This window comes from Botryllus schlosseri, chromosome 7, assembly GCF_051294905.1.
Source record: "Botryllus schlosseri isolate E-star chromosome 7, Bs_hap1, whole genome shotgun sequence".
In the NCBI taxonomy this organism is placed as follows: domain Eukaryota; kingdom Metazoa; phylum Chordata; class Ascidiacea; order Stolidobranchia; family Styelidae; genus Botryllus; species Botryllus schlosseri.
The window spans coordinates 7,688,067-7,705,710 of NC_137242.1; the positions used below are offsets into that span (position 1 = coordinate 7,688,067).

Genomic DNA, 17,644 nt, shown 5'->3' on the forward strand with positions numbered 1-17,644 from the left:
ATAGTGTTCACTCATCGAATCGAGTTCAAGTTCCGCTAGCTTTTTTCAAACTTTTGGGTGGTATCGAAGGCCTCGCATTGATAATATACTCATTTTCTCATCCGTACCATGTTTATTTATACCGAAAAAAGACCGTTTCCGGGCCTATTTCTCAAGTATCGATCCTGATACTGATACACAAGACTTGAATGCAGTCATATAGAACAGTGGTTATCAACCTTTTTGCGTTTGCCTTTTGGACCGTCACTGCATGCTATAAATTTTCATGCACAATCTCGAACAGATTTTAGTCAATACAGGATTCGGATTTGACACAAAGCAACATAAATTCGGACTCGAATTCGAGAACATCGCATCCACCCACCCACTGCGCCACTCACATTTCTTCCACGATTCCCTCGAGAGCTTCTTTCTGCTCGAGTACGCGGTCGCGTTCTTTTTCCAGTTCCTCGTACTCGGCCACGGCGTCGTTCATGGTCCGCTCTCCGAACTTACTCTCGCACGCGAGCCTACGGATTAGGACGAGTCAATTCCGGAAGCGATCAAAATAGTTGGTGTAGCTACTGGAGTAGAACACACGATTCCGAGAGAATCTAATTCATGTGAAAATTTTCATCCTCTTTCCCAGAAATATGATTAGAATTAGAGCAGAGAAGCATTTAATGAATTAGAACAGGTTAGATTACCGGTATCCAGCTCTAATTATCTAGCTGTCCAAGTCTGCACGAGACAACGATTACTCGACTTACTGCAGCGTCTCATTTTCCTGCTTCAGCCCGTCCAGTTCCCTTCTCAAGGTGTTGCTTTCCGCCGCCAACGCTTCGCAAGCAGTCCGGTAATCGGAGAACGTTCTATCGCCGATCGTAACCGATTCGCTTATAGCTCCGTCTCTGTGTCGAATGACAAAAATCAAAGTCACAAAACGAGGCGCAAGCGAAACGCAGTCGTACAAGGTATTACGCAGACCAAAGTAGACGGAATTCAAGGGATTCGGGGCTCCTTGGAAGTCTCACAATTCACAGCCAACCGCATTAGTGGATGTAAGCATTACTTTACAGCAGGGGTCACCAACACGCGGCCCACGAGGTCATATTTTGCGGCCCGCGACTTGATTTGAGATTTCGAAAGTAAGCTAAGAAAACCATTTTGAAATGCTGAAGTTTACAACAGTTTCAACATATTGTTGTTGTTGTTTTAAAATAAGCTATTTTCCAGTGCCCAACATCACTATTCGTCACTAGCTAAATCGGCTTTGGCGATGGAAACAGCATTCCAACGAGGGAGAATAATCAGCTGATATGAATGGGCTGGGCATATTGGCTTGACGTGCCATGGCCAAACACTGCCAAGACTGAGACGCTTAGAGAACGGCATATAGTGCAGTGGTTCTTAAAATGGCGGTGTGCCCCTCTAGTAGCGTGAAATCATCTGAAAGGGGCGTGGAGCTGCGATTAATTGAAAATTTTTCCGCGCTCGGCGCGAGTTACATGAAATTCATATTTTGTGTGTACTACGGAACTCTTATTGTAGAATTCTCTCATCAACAGTCATAACTTTCCATGCCATCAAACTATCCTTTGGGGTTGCTAGCATTCTGGTTGCATTTTTTGATATGACGATAAGGGGAGAGCGAAATTTTTCAGTATCAGAAAGAGGGGCGTGTCTAAAAAAGTTTGAGAAACACTGGCGTAGGGCTTCCCCACAAGATCGAGCTTTACGTGGAGGTGGTCTTTCAGCTAGTAACGTATCTCGCTAGCCCTAATATCGATTCCTTAGTCGCTGAAATGCGTTTTCATGTATCGTGCACAGCTCAGAGTTCAAAATAAAATGAAATTGATGATAATAATTTTTTGTTGTATTTGTATTCCTATAATATAATATTACTTCTTTTGTGGTCACTATGCCCATTGCCTATGTTAGGTAGCACGGCGTTGTACTGACGTAGAGTTTTAAAACGTGGTTGCCCACTTTATATCGATACTGAATTCATGCGGCCCGCGGCTGCTACGAAATGTGAAAAGTGGCCCGCGACCCGTTTTGAGTTGGCGACCCCTGCTTTACAGTGTCAAGGCATGCTAGGTCACAGCGAAGTAGCCCGCCATAAATAGGCGTACTATTACTTTATATTACGGTTTAAATTTCAAATTGCGATAGCATCAATTCAGCTGGTTATACTAATCACTAGGGCAAGTTTTTGCAAGTTTTGCAACTTTTTTTTACAGCTTCCGGCAGCTTTCTAAATGCTCAGAAGTTATGTAGTATGGTGTTTCCAGCTGTTTGGAGGAATCGTATTTTGCAACTTTTCTCGATCATACCACCCTCATAATTACAAGGAACAAATCCACAAATGCAACTTTTGAGATAAGTGCCACTTTCCACGGATTTGACTACAACAAAAACTTGTCCAACTAATTACTAGCTTGATGTACTCGAGATTATATACGCATATTGCATTTAAACATATAAACTACGGTAATTATATTTCACAAGCACAATTTCAAAGTAGTATTTGTTGAATCAAAGTGACTTGCTGGATGTGAAAGACCGATATGCAGGAAAGAAATTCTCGGACACAAATGGAAGCATAGGAGGTAGGAGTATAGTGAATGGAATAAACCAGTGCTCTTCAACCGGGGTTGTCGTACACCCTAGGGTGTACCAGAATTTGCAAAGGGTGTACCACTCGGATGGGGTGTACAGGGGTGTACCAGATCCGAATCACAATGAGCCGGTGGCTAGCTATCAGAAAGGCAGGTTTATGGGTCAGTACAGGTTGACGCACAGGTTGATGAGCAATATAGTACGATGTTATCTCAAGTGTATACACCGCTTGATTGTGATGTCATAAGCAAATACTTCTCATATTCAATTAGCCGTCGGCAATAGACCAATGGTTCCGTTTGGTGTTGGAAAGTATGCAGCAAACATGTGTTCAGCTAGTCATTTGTCTTTTAGTGATTTTTGAGGAAACCGCCGTGATAGCTCAGACTTCTTGAATCGGTACTTCCTACCCGACGTTAACAAATACCGCAATGCACATAAATGAAGTGACGTAGCCAGCCAGGGTCGAAGCAGCTTCCATGTTGAAATCGAAACCCTTTTTTTTAAAATGCCGATTTTATGTCCAATATTTCGCCATACATTTGTAATTTAGTATTTTGTTATTAGTGATGCAAATTAGCGACAATAGATTGTGCATTGTACACAGCGGCATAAGATCTGAGGTTACTGACATCTCTTGCAGCCCATGTTTGTTGTTTGTTTTGGGGTGTTCATGGTGATTGTGGACTACTATGGTAATTTACACCAGGCTGATATTCTTCTTATTTTCCGTAACTGCCGACTTATAGCACGGCCCACCTCTAGGCTTTTGTAAGACACCGCTGACGCGGATGAGGTGGCGAGGAGGAGCCTAGGTAAACCACCAACACTTAGGTATCGGAATTCGGAAGTCGACCTCGTTCGGACTCGAACCCGCACCCATTGGTGTTGCAGCCGCGTATTTAACCTCTGCGCTATCTCGCCACCTTGCAGCCCATGTGCTACTATCGACTGTGTGTGGTGTGGGGCAGGCCTGATACGCAGTAGGCTGGTGCGCCTGCTATCATCGCTGATTTGAATTACCGCTTCTGCAGCAGTAGCTTTACCTACTCTCTCCCCAATACTGTTACATTTAGGTTGATTATCGTTCGTAATGTCATGCTGTTTTTGGGCTGACACGAAATAAATTCCAATTTGCGTGGCGGGCGGCCTAACTGGCTGCGAATAGACTCTGTGACCAAATACTATTTTATTCAAATCCAAATTTTTTGACGGCAATAACTCCGCTTCTACTGGCTGGAATTGAACCAAATTTGAAGAACATCGTTTTTATAGACAACCTAATACTTTCATGGGGTGAACAGAAAAATTTCAAATTTTTCGTTATTTATTTTTATATAATAAATAGATCCTTTCTTATCCCGTAGCAACGCGGCTACTGGTTGGAATTGAACCAAATTTGGTGTGTAGGCTTAAGTTAGGTAACCTAACAATTTTATCAAGTAATAGCCAGTACGATTTGAGAAAAAAAGTCATTTTTTAAGACCCCTAATGAACAGGGGTGTATTGAGTTTTGAGCGAACGTTAAAAGGGTGTACCACGTCGAAAAAGGTTGAAGAGCACTGGAATAAACCACGGCAACTAAAGAAGACGCTCGACTGTAAACCTCATTGTGCCATGATCACACACAAGTAATCCGGCCATTTGATCGCGGTTCGACTGGTTCACCAGAACCCCACCTGTTGGAATGTTGATCAGCAGCTACGCCTTCGGTAAGTTGTCTCAATCTTGCGACCTCGGATTTCAGCTGTTCGACATCTGAAGGGTAAACAAACCAGACATAAAAAACGGGCCTTTGCATATCGCACAACGCCGCAGAGGTCTGTATATTATTAACTACGAAGCGGTTGGCAAGGTTAAATTAAGGCCTACCAGGGTTGTAACCAAGTCACGAGGCTCCGAGTCACAAGTCTGTCTCACTTTTACAGGTTCTGACTCGAGTCAAGTCGAGTTATCTTCAATTCACCACAGAGTCAAGTCCGAGCCCAAGCAAGCGAGCAGAGGGTCGAGTCCGAGTCATAGTATTGTGAGTCGAGTCCGAGTCATTGTGTTGACTGCTTAGTTTCCAGTTAAAGTCTTGTTAAACCCACTTTTTATAACTCTGTATGGTGATATCGAATACCGTAGTTCGCATTTATAATATACTAATTTTCCTCACTTTTTGCAGTTTCTGGCCGCATTTTCAAGTACCAGTGCCAATATGCGAAATCGCAACAGTGTGGTTACTTTACTAATCTTCGAAATTACCATGAAATATCAGTCTTGACGGTCTGAGCCTCGATTCATGTGACTTGGTGCGAGTCATGCACAACGATTCGGAGTCCCAGTCAGCACACAGATTGACTCGGGTCAAGCCATTTCCGTATTTTGAGAAAATGACACGAGTCATTCCAACCCTGCTGACTACCATCAAATTAACTACCGTAGCTACTTCCATACACTAATAATATATAGCCTACAGGCGATATCGCGATCGCGGCATAGAAAAATCGGAGCAAAAAGTCATGAATTGACAGACATCGAAGAATAGGAAAGTCACCACATGATTGGTATTTCGTATATTAGTCTTGGAAAATAAGGCCAGAAACTGTTGAGACTGAGGAAAATAACGATATTATGAATGCGAGCCATTCTATATCATTCGAGCAGAGTTCAAAAAGTGGGTTGAACCGAATTCAACTCCAAACTGAACACTGAACGCAATGACTTGGACACGGCCCTCTACTCACGGACTTGGGCTTGACTCGGTGTTGAATTGAAAATGACTCGAGTCACAAAACTATAAAAGTGAGATTGACTTGTGACTCGGAACTTCGCAACTAGGTTACAACCCCGACCCGAGTTACTTGCCATGGTTCTGGACGAAGACAATTCTCCTCCATTTCCTCCAATTTTCAATATTTATTTCTAGCCCAGTTCAAATCAGCTCAAAATATACCCGTCTCTTTCTCAGTATTACCTTCAAGGTCCAGTCTCAAGCGGGACAGCTCCGTTTTCGCGTCTTTCAATTCGGCGTCCTTTATCTCGACCGAGAGTTTCAGGGCGTCGACGTCATCCTGGTTGCATTTGTTGTCGTTCGACAGCGAAGACGTTTGATTTCTGCTGTTTGCGAACGTTGCCTCCAGCTGACTTTGCAAAGCGGAAACCTGATACAAGAAATTGAATGGTATATTCAATTATTCGTATTGAAATATGCCCCATTATTTTCGACTGCAATAATTTCGCTTCGATTGGTCGGAAGTGAGCAAAAACTGTTGAGATCGTTCTTTTCGTCAACTTACGCACCTGATTTTTGAATTCTTCCACGCTGTCCTCTTTCTCTTTGAGCTCCATCGAGACTCCGTCGAGCATGGACTGTAGCGATCTGATCTCGTCGCATTCCTCGTCGCTCTTCTGCTGAAGACGGCACCGTTGCGAGCACACCTCGCTGAGCTGCTTACGCAGGTCGGCGTTTTCGTTACGGAGAGCTGAAATCAACGCAAAACCGTTGGCTTGGAAGAGATTGGCCGCTTACGTAACATATTTTTACAGGTCCGGATTCAACCTGGCTCAATGAAAAGCAAAATCATAGTCTACAATTGCATAATACATTCACATTGAAATAAACACAAATGTTTTCAGCTGAGACTCGTCGGGGGTAAGCGTCAGCCACTCGAGTCATTCTATATTACTTGCTTCCATTCTCGTCTAACAGGACAGATATTTGAGGAATAAGCGCACAAACGCTATTTTATCTGTTCAAATAAATGTGTTTAGAGTGAGAAAAATATTGGAGAGTTTCACAGTAGTGAGTTGAGCCCATCTTGATATCAACGATGAACAAGGAACTCTATGACTTGAACTAGAGTCTCAATAGCAGTGATTCCGACCGCGGCTCCAAGATAGCCTTCTTGCGGCTCTGATTGACCTCTACATATGTCGCAAAAATATAATGGACGACAGTTATTGTTTGTTCCTACGAATGGTTATGGACAATTTCTGTATATGAATGCTAAAATGAGAGATATTAGTTATAAATGTGAGCCTTCCAAGGCCGAATCCGAAAACAGGGAGATAGAATTTTTGCAGGCTAGCGTCAAACGCATGGATGAATCCTCGTCTCTGCGAAGAATAAATTTCTCCACCATTTTCCGTACATCAAAATAATGGCTTATAGTCGGTCCGTGGACATATGAGCATATTTCAAACATGAGACTGACCTTATTCCAAACAAATATGACCTTATTTCAAACAAATCGAACCAACCCTCCTCAATATACCAACATATCTGGTGTCGTGATTGCCGACCATCTCATACCGTCCTCATCAAGTATACAGTGCGGTAAACAATATTACAAAGATAGGCAAAACATCGCCCAGCCAGCCAAATACGACTGCAGCACACGATGAACGACCAGCCGTCAGCGCCGATAGCGTATAAAGTTAAAAATATTTCAACTCGATACGCGTCCGTACGCTTTCGGCCAGGCTCGCGAAAAACGAGATACACTTATCCGTGCGCGACCTGTCTGTATCGCATACGATTTCGGCGTCCTGTCTGGCTAGGCCTTTAGACTTGGGGTTAGGATACATAGAAGATGAGGGTTAATTTCGGGGCTCTGTTCCAGGTTAGGGCAAGTTTTGGGGTTATAAAGTCACATGATGAAGCGATGCATGCTGAAGTGTCCCATGCTGAACTGTCGTTTTCCATTGTGTCGCATGCTCATAAGTCGGGCAACCATTATAGTCAAGTATGGATTGCTACGAGTCCAATATTACTCAGCGTAGAGCCTCTCAATCTTGCGCATCAAGTGCCGGAATGTATGAAGAGATATCACATGACATAGTAGTTATGTTTTAGTAATAGCATTTTCCGCTTATTTCAATGTACAGAACTCTGCAATCTGCGTCATCAATGCTAAAATAACCGTTACATAATCTATAGAAGTCTATGCGTGAATGCTTTTGAATTAGCTGGATGGTGAGATGTGAGATCCAGAGGCAGGCTAGCTACCTTTAAATTTTAGTTACAAGCAGCCTACTCGAACGTTTTCATGCGACACCGACATCCTTAAAGGTTGGGAACCACTGCTCAAGACTGATTCAGGCTCGACCTGTACCTCTGATTTTGAATATTGAAAATGACTGGACTCGAATCGAGTCAAAAATACAAACTGAAAATTGGCTTGCGACTCGTGACCTTGCGACTTGGCCGAAACCCCGCGCTAAGACGACCCACCTGCGCAGTCCGGATTAGACTCCAGCCACCGTTTCTCCATTCTCACATATTCCGAAATGCGCGCGTTCAGCTTCACCGCTTTTTCGCGCAGCTCCCGACACTCCGTCTCGGCTTGCTGCTTCTCCTCGCACACCTCGTCCAGAGACTCGCGATAGGTCTCGATCTCGCCACGCATCAGCCTAGCGTCGGCCTTCATCTGGGTATTCTCGGCGCGCAAGGCACGGAGGTCGGCATCGGTTTTGTCCTGCTGCTGGCGCATCGCGATCAGCTCGTCCTCCAGGAAGGGGAAAGTCTCGCTGGTTTCTTTGTCTTCGTTGCCGACGGCAGCCTGCGAGACAGATTGCAATCGCGAAAATCGCGCATTTATAGATATTGATACAAGAATAATAGGTCTCGGCCAACAGATATCATGGCGTGATTTCAAGAACAGCGGATTTTGATTAAAGAACAACAGATTTCGGCGCTAACTCAATTGATAATCACGGATTTAGAGATTTTAGCCAGATTTTAATCCGGGTTCTAAGATTTTAGCTGGGTATCGATTCGAGAACAACAGTTTCAAAGAGAGTGTCTAGATTTTAATTTGAGAATAACGGATTCAAAGATTTCAGCCGGGTCAAAGATTTTGATTCAACAACGACCCATTCGATATTTCGGCCAGGATTAAAAGATTTTAATCCAAGAATAACCGATCCTGGCCTGATTTTGATTCGAGAACAGCGTATCTCGTGGAGCGATTTCAAGAACCGTCGATCCAAAGATTTTGGTAAGATTGCGATTCAAGATTAACGGATTTTGGACAGACTTCAATTCGAGAGATTCTACGGATTCAAAGATTTTGGCCGGGTTTGGATTCGGGAACAACAGTTTCAAAGAAGAGTTCGTCCAGATGCCGATTCGACAACATGTTCAAAGATTTTGGCCTGATTTGGATTCGAGAACAACGAATTTGATGATTTAGCGGTTTTCGGTTCGAGTACAACAGATTTCGGCCCGCTTTGGAATCGAAAACAGTAGTTTTAAAGGTTGCCGGTGAACTCGGACCTCGGAGAACCCGGCCTTACAAACTCGGCTCTCGATGAACTCGGCCCTCGGTGAATTCCGCCCTCGGGAAATTTTGTAATCAAGTGTATTAACAAGTAATAATATGAATTATTAAACTAATAATGTTATTATCAACTGATTTGTCAATCTTGTAAGGAGGTCAGGGCATGCGTAGATCACGCAGTCACGGCGTGATCAGATCACGTGATCACGATTGCGTGGTCGGCTCAGTGTTGAATTGACTTGGCGAGGGGCGGGCGTGCGACGTTCGACATCCTCGTATCTGTTCATGACATCGCATTGGGTCTTATCGCGTTGTACATTGTGTGTGACTTGTTCAGATGAAAAATATGTCCCAACGATTGTTATTGCTCACATATCAACCACGCGTGGTCTGCTCGTTATTGCAACTGTAGGTTGAGGTGGGGTGTTAGGGTTGGGTAGGGTAGGGGGGAAGGGAGACATTAGGGTTCGGGGAGTGGGACATTAGGGTTGGGGTAGGATATTAGGGTTGGGGTGGCATTAGGGTTGGGGGAGGTGGGATATTAGGGTTGGGGGAGGTGGGATATTAGGGTTGGTGGAGGGGGGATATTAGGGTTGCCGGGGGTGGGATATTAGGGTTGCCGGAGGTGGGATATTAGGGTTGGTGGAGGGGGGATATCAGGGTTGCTGGGGGTGGGATATTAGGGTTGCCGGAGGTGGGATATTAGGGTTGCCGGAGGAGGGATATAAGGGTTGGGGGAGGGGAGATATTAGGGTTGCCGGAGGTGGGATATTAGTGTTGCCGGAGGTGGGATATTAGGGTTGGTGGAGGTGGGATATTAGGGTTGCCGGTGAATACAAAATTTCCCGAGGGCGGAATTCACTGAGGGCCGAGTTCATCGAGGTCCGAGTTCACCGAGGTCCGAGTTCACCGAGGGCCGAGTTTGTAAGACCGGGTTCTCCGAGGCCCGAGTTCACTGGTAATCGTTTTAAACATATTGCTCCGATTTGGAATAGTGCGTCTCCATTTTTTATAAAAGTAAGGGATTGGGCACTAATTTCAAGATATCACGGTGTTTATGGTGAAACGCTCTACCATGTTTCGATAGCATCTAACGAAATATTTGAGCAAAAGCGGTCACTCGTGGCTTGTTTGAAAGAAGGCATCTCTGTCGCAGTGAATAGCACGTACTTATTCGCACTAGGTATACGTTGTGGACCATATAAGGAAGTACCCGAAACTTGTCTATTTTCAAACAAGGTTATCTCGTCTTCTTGATTACCGTACCGTAGTTGGTTAGGCGTTGAAATTCTGAATCAACGATATACTACTTGTTGGTTTCGCATCCTATTAAGGTCCTGTTTTACAGTTTTGAAAAGTGAAGCAACATTTTTCTGAAAAACCCGTCGGTGTCAGCCCGTTAAAATCATCTCTAGTCGTATCCGAGTAGGCCTATCATCGCCGAGTAACATCGGCGAATGCTACTCCAACCATCTCCAATACATACCGACGGAAAAACTGTCGCCACAGGATCATCGGAAAATCGAGTCCGTTTAATGCAAGGTGCAAATTCCACGTCTTTTAAGTCATGATCGAGATTCAACACTGGAAAATTCCGCGACGTTAGCGACTTTCGAAAGCAAAAACGAGAAGCCGTAAAACTTACGCGACGACTGATTAATCGCAGACAAGTGACGCTTTGGCGAGCCCCACTGGGAAGCGCCCGCCAAGCCCGGCTTCAAGCCAGGGCACCACGTCTCTCTCCTGACGTTGCGTTGCCTCTGAACAAATAACCGGGTGATCATGGATTTGGATTCAAGAGAACCGGACAGGCCACGGATTTAGACATGGAATGTATTTCAACTTTCAAGCGACTTTTCAATAAAATTTCGAGAGAAAGATTTTACGCAACTTTGCCAACTTTACTCAATATCCTGCCAAATTGTATTGTGAGAATTTACAAAATTTTGTTTCAAAAAGTATACTCAGTTTGACATACAAGACTTGCGGAGTTGGCATAGACGCCAAGTTCAAAGTAGACCATGAGCTCTGTATCACGACATGATGCATAGCAACACTTCCAACTTCCAAAATCAATAGAAAATTTCAGGTTTCATTTCTCAAATTAGTGTCAAACTTTGTCCGTTTCGCGATCGAGACAAAAAATTAGTGACCGGCACGAAATTTGACACGAATAGGCACTTGACCGCTGCTCTAGGGTTCATAAATCGGCCGTAGTAGCTCAAGATAGTTTTAAAATAACGCACTGCCATACCCAGTCGAAAATTCTACAGGCTAGTACCTTCGTATCCACCGGCTGCGACGAAACGAGAAGCATTTGCTTGAGCCGCGCTATTCTCTCCTCCTGTTCATGTTGGAGCTGCTCCTTCTCAATTAGCATGCTCTCAAGCTCTTCGTTCTTCTTCTTATCGGCGTTCAACTCCAGCTGCCAAGTTCAACGGAAGATCAGAACCCCGATTCGGCAAACGCCTTGCGACAACACGGCGCCCGCAGGTGGTCGGTAATGAAGTATGCCTACTACTTTTTCGGACTGCTCGAGCAGTTATGTTTCCCGACTACATCACTTCTACCTGAAATATTTTCTTTGTACAGTGAGATTTTGAATAGCAACTGATGAAGGTATCAAATCAACTCTCGTCAATTGGCCATGCTTTTACAAATTCGTACTCAGATCACCTTATGCCTAGAAAAAGAGGGATTTGAATATTTTCCAAATTGTTCAAGGTAGCTTTTATACACTAGGTGTAAATACATGCGTAAATCCCGGTAATACAAGGATCCGATAAGCTTCCTGTGTTGACGAACTTACGGTATAAATAAGGCGGTACGAGCTCCACTTCCGCACACTACTACAAGAAATCGAAGAGAAACAAAGATGAAATTTAGTCAGCACGACTCCACTGCAAGTTACGATGAAATGCATTCAGAACACCGATGAGATAGTTGAAGCATAGTGTCCTCTATGGTGTCGACACAGGCAAATCTCACGGCTCAGTGAAATTGTATCACGTCACAATTTCCATATGGCTACAGGCAATTTGACGGTCATTTTTGACCGGCTTGCCGAGCATTAAATTTGGTAAAACTGGAATAAATAGAAAGCTGACTCTGCACTGATGACGAAAATATAAATTTTATTCCGCTCGCGGCCCTGGAGCCCCCACAATTAGCCTCGAATTTTTCATTGTTATGGAGATTGGCATTGGGACGCAACAATGCTGTCTGGCGAAACGAGAGAGTAGCTCAAGAGAAAAAGAGCCAGAAAGCATTGTTGCGTCCCAATGCCAACCTCCATAACAATGAAAAATTTGAGGCTAATTGTGGGGGTTCCAGGGTCGCGAGCGGAATAAAATTTATATTTTCGTCATCAGTGCAGTCAGCTTTCGATTGATACCAGTTTTACCAAATTTAATGCTCGGCAAGCCGGTCAAAAATGACCGTCAACTTGCCTGCAGCCAAATGGAAATTGTGACGTGATACAATTTCACTGAGCCGTGAGATTTGCTTGTGTCGACACCATATAGGACACTATGGTTGAAGTATTCTCGTTTGTAGGCACGAGAGAAACACGTCATTGTATTTAACAGCCAAAACTATGCTACGCTACTAACTGTAAATGAGCTGAGAAATATGAGACAGAATCGCCAATTCAAAAGAGCGAGCAAACAATTTTGAAATAGGTGGGGTTTTGACTAACAACCCCCCCCCCCCTCCCCCTTTGTGTACGGCACCGACCTCTTGTATTTTCTTCTTCAGCTGGTTGATCTCTCGCTTCTGCCTGATCAGCATCGCTTCGTCAGACAACACCTCGTTGACATGAGGTTTGTTTTTAATCATCTTTGCGTTGCTGGCGAACTGTAAGGGAACAGCAGTTGAAACTCAAAGCGATGAAACAAAGCATTTTATGTGCATTGTATTAACTCTGCAAAGGTTACCAGTGAATTGGCATGTGGATATCGGCACTTGATGGCCTGTGACCCTACCATAACTTAAACCCAGTGGTTCTAAACAGGTGTACCGCGGCATACTAGAGTGCTAATCGGTCTGCTCAAGGGTGCCCTGAGCAAATGCAGTAAACAAGTATGACGTACAGCAGAGCAAAAATCAAGGAACCCAAATTCTCAATCTGGCACCCCATCAGCCTAATGTCAGTGTTTGATTTTTTTAGCTTGCCATCCTCTTCCTTGGGTTTGTCCTTGATCGGGTATTATTATCGTAAATTCGCTTTGAACAGAGCGACGCAAGTGGAGGAGAGATGAATCTCCGACGCTTCGGAATTCGCAACTGTCATGAATCAAACTTGGGCCTCCGCGTCAATATGGTGGTGATACGCTAATTCGCCCCCACGTGGTAGCATTTGGGAGGGTCATAACTAAACAAAAGATCATCGCTCGGGCAATAGTGCTGCGATATTAAGGTGTGGTCAAAAATGTTAACCTTTCTTCTGGTCACCCCCATCAAAATCTGATGCTGACGGTGACAGGACTCGTGTCTATGACCTTTTTCAGTCTCCTTTTTTTAGTCATGATCTTGCCAAATCTTCGAAGTCTATGGTCATTTTACGTCACACCGATATTGTGAAGCGATTTCTAAGATGCCACCTTATAGCACGGTTCGATTTCGCCTCAGACTGTTTGTAAGTCACTGCTCATGCAGATCAGAGGACGAGGAGGAGTTTAGATGAACCGCCATCGCTTATCAAGGGATTCTGGACTCGGAAACGCGACCAATTTGTGCTGCAGTGGTGCCGTATACCACTACACTACTCGCCACCCACAATTCACGATCATTATTCAGCGACAAATTATTTTTGAATTTATTAACACAATATTGATTCATCGCTTTCATAAGAATAAATATTACAATTCTAATGCCGAAATCACCGGTAATGCTTGTAACAGACATACAGAAGCAGACATACCCGAAGCGTGCTGTCCGTGTCGACGAAAGACACAGGAGTAACAGCGCAAATAATGGCCGTCAAGGCATTCCCTCCCAGAGAAGGTTGCAGGATCCTCGTCAACTTGGAGTCCCTGTAGCTGATATGCCTGTCAAAAAAACAGTCAGAACGATAGAGAAAATCGCGCAAGTAACTCTTGCAAAATTGATGTCAGATTTCAATGACCCAAAATCACGATTCCTATCTTGTTCCAGAGTGGGGGTCGACTGCCAATACAAATTCTGGAGACTTATGACCTAGCTCGACAACGTATTTCCTGCCTTTCATCCTCAAAAAATAGTTGTTAAAGTCAGTAAAAGTTAAGAGCCGTAAGTAACTGGATCTCATTCTCCTAGTCGACACATTAATTTTTGTTTTATCGTAAATAGCAGACATCAAATCGACGGAGAGATTACGACCCTAAAAATCCACCAGCCGGCCACACCACTTTTAGCAATGATGGCTTTGAGCGAGCAATAACTGCGCATAGGGGCTGTTTAAAAACAATTTTTTCTTTCAAATTACACTGGCTACGTGATAAAATTATTATGTTGGCTAGAACAACGCTGCAATTTCAAACAGTAGAAGCGATCTTATTGCTGTAGAAAAATTTGTGTTCGAATAAAATAGTATGCACTGTATCCAACTCTCAATTAATTATTAAAAATCGTGGAATTAGAAATTTTGTCACTGCAATAACTGCGCTTTAGTCGTTGGAATTGAGCACAATTTGGTGTGCGTCATCTCTACAGACAGAGTGACAATTTTATGGGGTAGACAGAGAATTTTTCACTGCAAGAATCCCGCTTCTACCGGTTTGAATTGACCCAAATTTGGTGTGTAGTGTTGTTTTAGACAACATAATAATTTTATCACGTAACCAGTGAAATGTAAAGGAAAAAAAAATTTTTGGACAGTCCTACTGCACCAACATCATTCAACAGAACATTCAAAACCACGACGCGAGTTTTCTAGCTGTTCCCCAACTACTATATTTTTCAAGTGTGCAGCTAGAACTAGAACTACTGAATGTTCAAAATCTGCAACTAGAACTACTCCGTTTTCAAGATTCGCAACTAGAACTACAACTACTCAATTTTCAAAATCAGCAACTAGAACGACTAAAACAAACGGTAGTTAGTTGACCGTCGACTAAAGGCTGCTGCACACTGGCTTTGCGACACGACTAAAACAGGTAATTCCCCGATCATGTCGCGCTCACGATCGCGGCAGTTGCGTTCTGCTGCACACTGGGACACCGAGTCGTAACGTAGGCCTATCTGTTCTGTACCAGCTTAATGATTTCGTAACGGTATAGGTTCTTGGTTATTAGTATTGAAGAACACATCAAGATACTTCCTACACATATGTGTTTTCTGTGTGTACTGACAGCATTTTGCTGATGCTCCGAATTTTGATAAAGAATACACCATAATGCCACTAAGATATTCTCAAATTCGAAAACTTAGTTTATTATTTCAACTCAAGACGCAGATAGGGCTGTTCAAAAATAACCTTTTTTCCTGAATCTTGCTGATTACTTGATTAAATCGTTAGGTTGCCTTAAAAAATGACGCACACCAGATTTGAATTCATTCCAACCAATATTCGCGAATTTCGTAGAGTTTGAAAATTTTGATTTTGCCTATAAATGCAAAAAAAAATTTTTTCAAATTTTTCTGCCAACCCCATGAAATTGTTGCGCTGTCTTCAAAAACGATGCAGAACAAATTTGACTCAATTCGAAGCCGTAGAAGTGGAGTTATTTCAGTTTTTCTTTGATAATTCTGGGATTATCCTTGATTGGTGGATCATCCCAGAATTATCATCAAAAAACTTGAATAACTCCGCTTCTGCAGCTTGGAATTGAGTCAAATTTGTTTTCCATCGTTTTTGAAGACAGCGCAACAATTTCATAAGGTTGGAAGCCTGGAAGGACAATTTGAAAAAAAAATTTTTTTGCATTTTTAGGCAAATTCAAAATTTTCAAACTCTACGAAATCCGCGAATATTGGTTGGAATGAATTCAAATTTGGTGTGCGTCGTTTTTCAAGGCAACCTAACGATTTAATCAAGTAATCAGCAAGATTCAGGAAAAAAGGTTATTTTTGAACAGCCCTGCACAATATACAGTACCCAAGATACAAAAAATATAAACAAGAAGATGTCTAATCGTTGAAACGCCCTGACATAGTCCATCAATCAGATATCTTTATAATATATAAGCCTTCTCTTCTTGGCCTACCGGTACTTTCGTAATGTCAAGCATGTCAGTGGCATTGGCGGGCTAGCGGTCATGTTCTGTTATTCATCTTGTATTGTGAACATATAATTATTTAATTATCAAATATATCTTCATTTCGTTCATCCATCTTCAAGTTATCAACTTGAGGTTGAATCATTCTTTTTCTGGGCTTGTTGGATATCATACACTGAGTCAATCCCGCACAGTCTTCACCGTGTAACCCAAGATAAATTACGTATCTGGATCACGAGAACGTTAAATTAGGAAGTTGCACGATTAGAAAATATTGCAACAGCACCGTCGAAATAAAAGCGCGTGCTTATTTTCTACTGCGACTGAGCCCGCAACTCGCGACAAAGTTGGACTTTTTCAACTTTGTCGGCGAGTTGCGCAGCCCTCTCGCCGACGCTTTGTTGCGTAGTCTGGCGACGCGGTGTGCATGGTTTTGTCACAGACAAGCGCGATTCTCTCGTTTTGTCGTGTCGCGAGAGCCAGTGTGCAGCAGCCTAAACTAAACGTTTAGTTAGTCTGGAAAACTTACGCAGAGCCCTTGCTGTTTTCAGACGCTTTGCAAATCTGATTGATGACTTTTCCGAGCAAAGAAAGACTCGAATTGATGTGGCAGCCCTCTTTGAAGCGCTGGCCCTCGGCGCCGGTCTGGTGCGCCCGTTCCGAACCGGCCAGATCCACCAAATTCTGCAACAGGATAATCGTGGAATCAATCCATGTTTTCGATTGGGTGATAAAAAACACCTTACCAGCTGAGAGATCTTCACAGCCATTTCGCATTCCACCGAGTCCTTGGTGGAGTTGGCGTCCACACGCTCGCGGCTTTCCAAGATCTACGACACAAGAGACTTAGTTGTCAGAAAACCAAGTGAAAATACACGATAAGACAGCACACACGCACAAATTTTCATCAACGGCTGCTACAGACTGAGATTTTTTCAAAAGACACGCAAGTAATAGAAATATTTGAAGATAGTCTTGCAGGCACAGAACTTCAACAGGTAAAATATATTCATATTGATCCAAACGCGGATATTTTTCGGTTGACACTGGTAAAGTGCAATCGACAACAACTAGTCGATAATTGAAATTAACACTGCATATCAACAATCTCATGAAAAATTCGAATATTTGGGGCTCAATGTACCATGTTTACTTCTACTTGAAACAATTTTTGGTGCAAAACACTTTTTATATTTGTGAGAAGTTCGCGTCTTTTTTATATGGGTAAATTCCCGTAAGAACTGAACCAAAAAAGCCCCGGTATCATGATACGCGAATATATTTTCGAAGATAGTGTCCGCTGGCAGTGTCGTTAGTCATATTGCGTTGGTCGCAAAGACGCAATGTTTAAAGCGGCAACCTCGGAAAAACTGGTAATAATAGACGAATCCTTGATCAAAAACTCAAACTCAGAGACAACGTACGGTACTATAGTAGATTTCTACTTCACTAGAGTAGTTTTTACAAGCCCTGGTAATTGCTACTTCTACTTGTAATGAGTGGAAATTCACAGTATTGCTTCTACATAAACAGCTACACAGAGTGCTTTCACTACCTCTGGTTGTCTGTTGCTATATTGAT

General features: G+C 43.2%; 1 protein-coding gene across 1 annotated transcript in view; it reads right to left on the reverse strand.

The window, feature by feature from the left end:
- LOC145443472 (uncharacterized) overlaps positions 1-17,644 on the reverse strand; it is a 62,152-nt gene that overhangs the window by 40,042 nt on the left and 4,466 nt on the right. The window contains exons 7-19 of the mRNA XM_080321438.1: positions 16,810-16,893; positions 16,593-16,747; positions 13,789-13,915; positions 12,603-12,722; positions 11,149-11,292; positions 10,513-10,627; positions 10,354-10,451; positions 7,820-8,147; positions 5,887-6,068; positions 5,561-5,747; positions 4,281-4,359; positions 750-890; positions 381-509 (exon numbers count right to left, since the gene is read on the reverse strand). Coding sequence (XP_080177564.1) covers positions 381-509; positions 750-890; positions 4,281-4,359; positions 5,561-5,747; positions 5,887-6,068; positions 7,820-8,147; positions 10,354-10,451; positions 10,513-10,627; positions 11,149-11,292; positions 12,603-12,722; positions 13,789-13,915; positions 16,593-16,747; positions 16,810-16,893 — 1,889 coding nt within the window. The remainder of the gene's footprint in view (positions 1-380; positions 510-749; positions 891-4,280; positions 4,360-5,560; positions 5,748-5,886; positions 6,069-7,819; positions 8,148-10,353; positions 10,452-10,512; positions 10,628-11,148; positions 11,293-12,602; positions 12,723-13,788; positions 13,916-16,592; positions 16,748-16,809; positions 16,894-17,644) is intronic.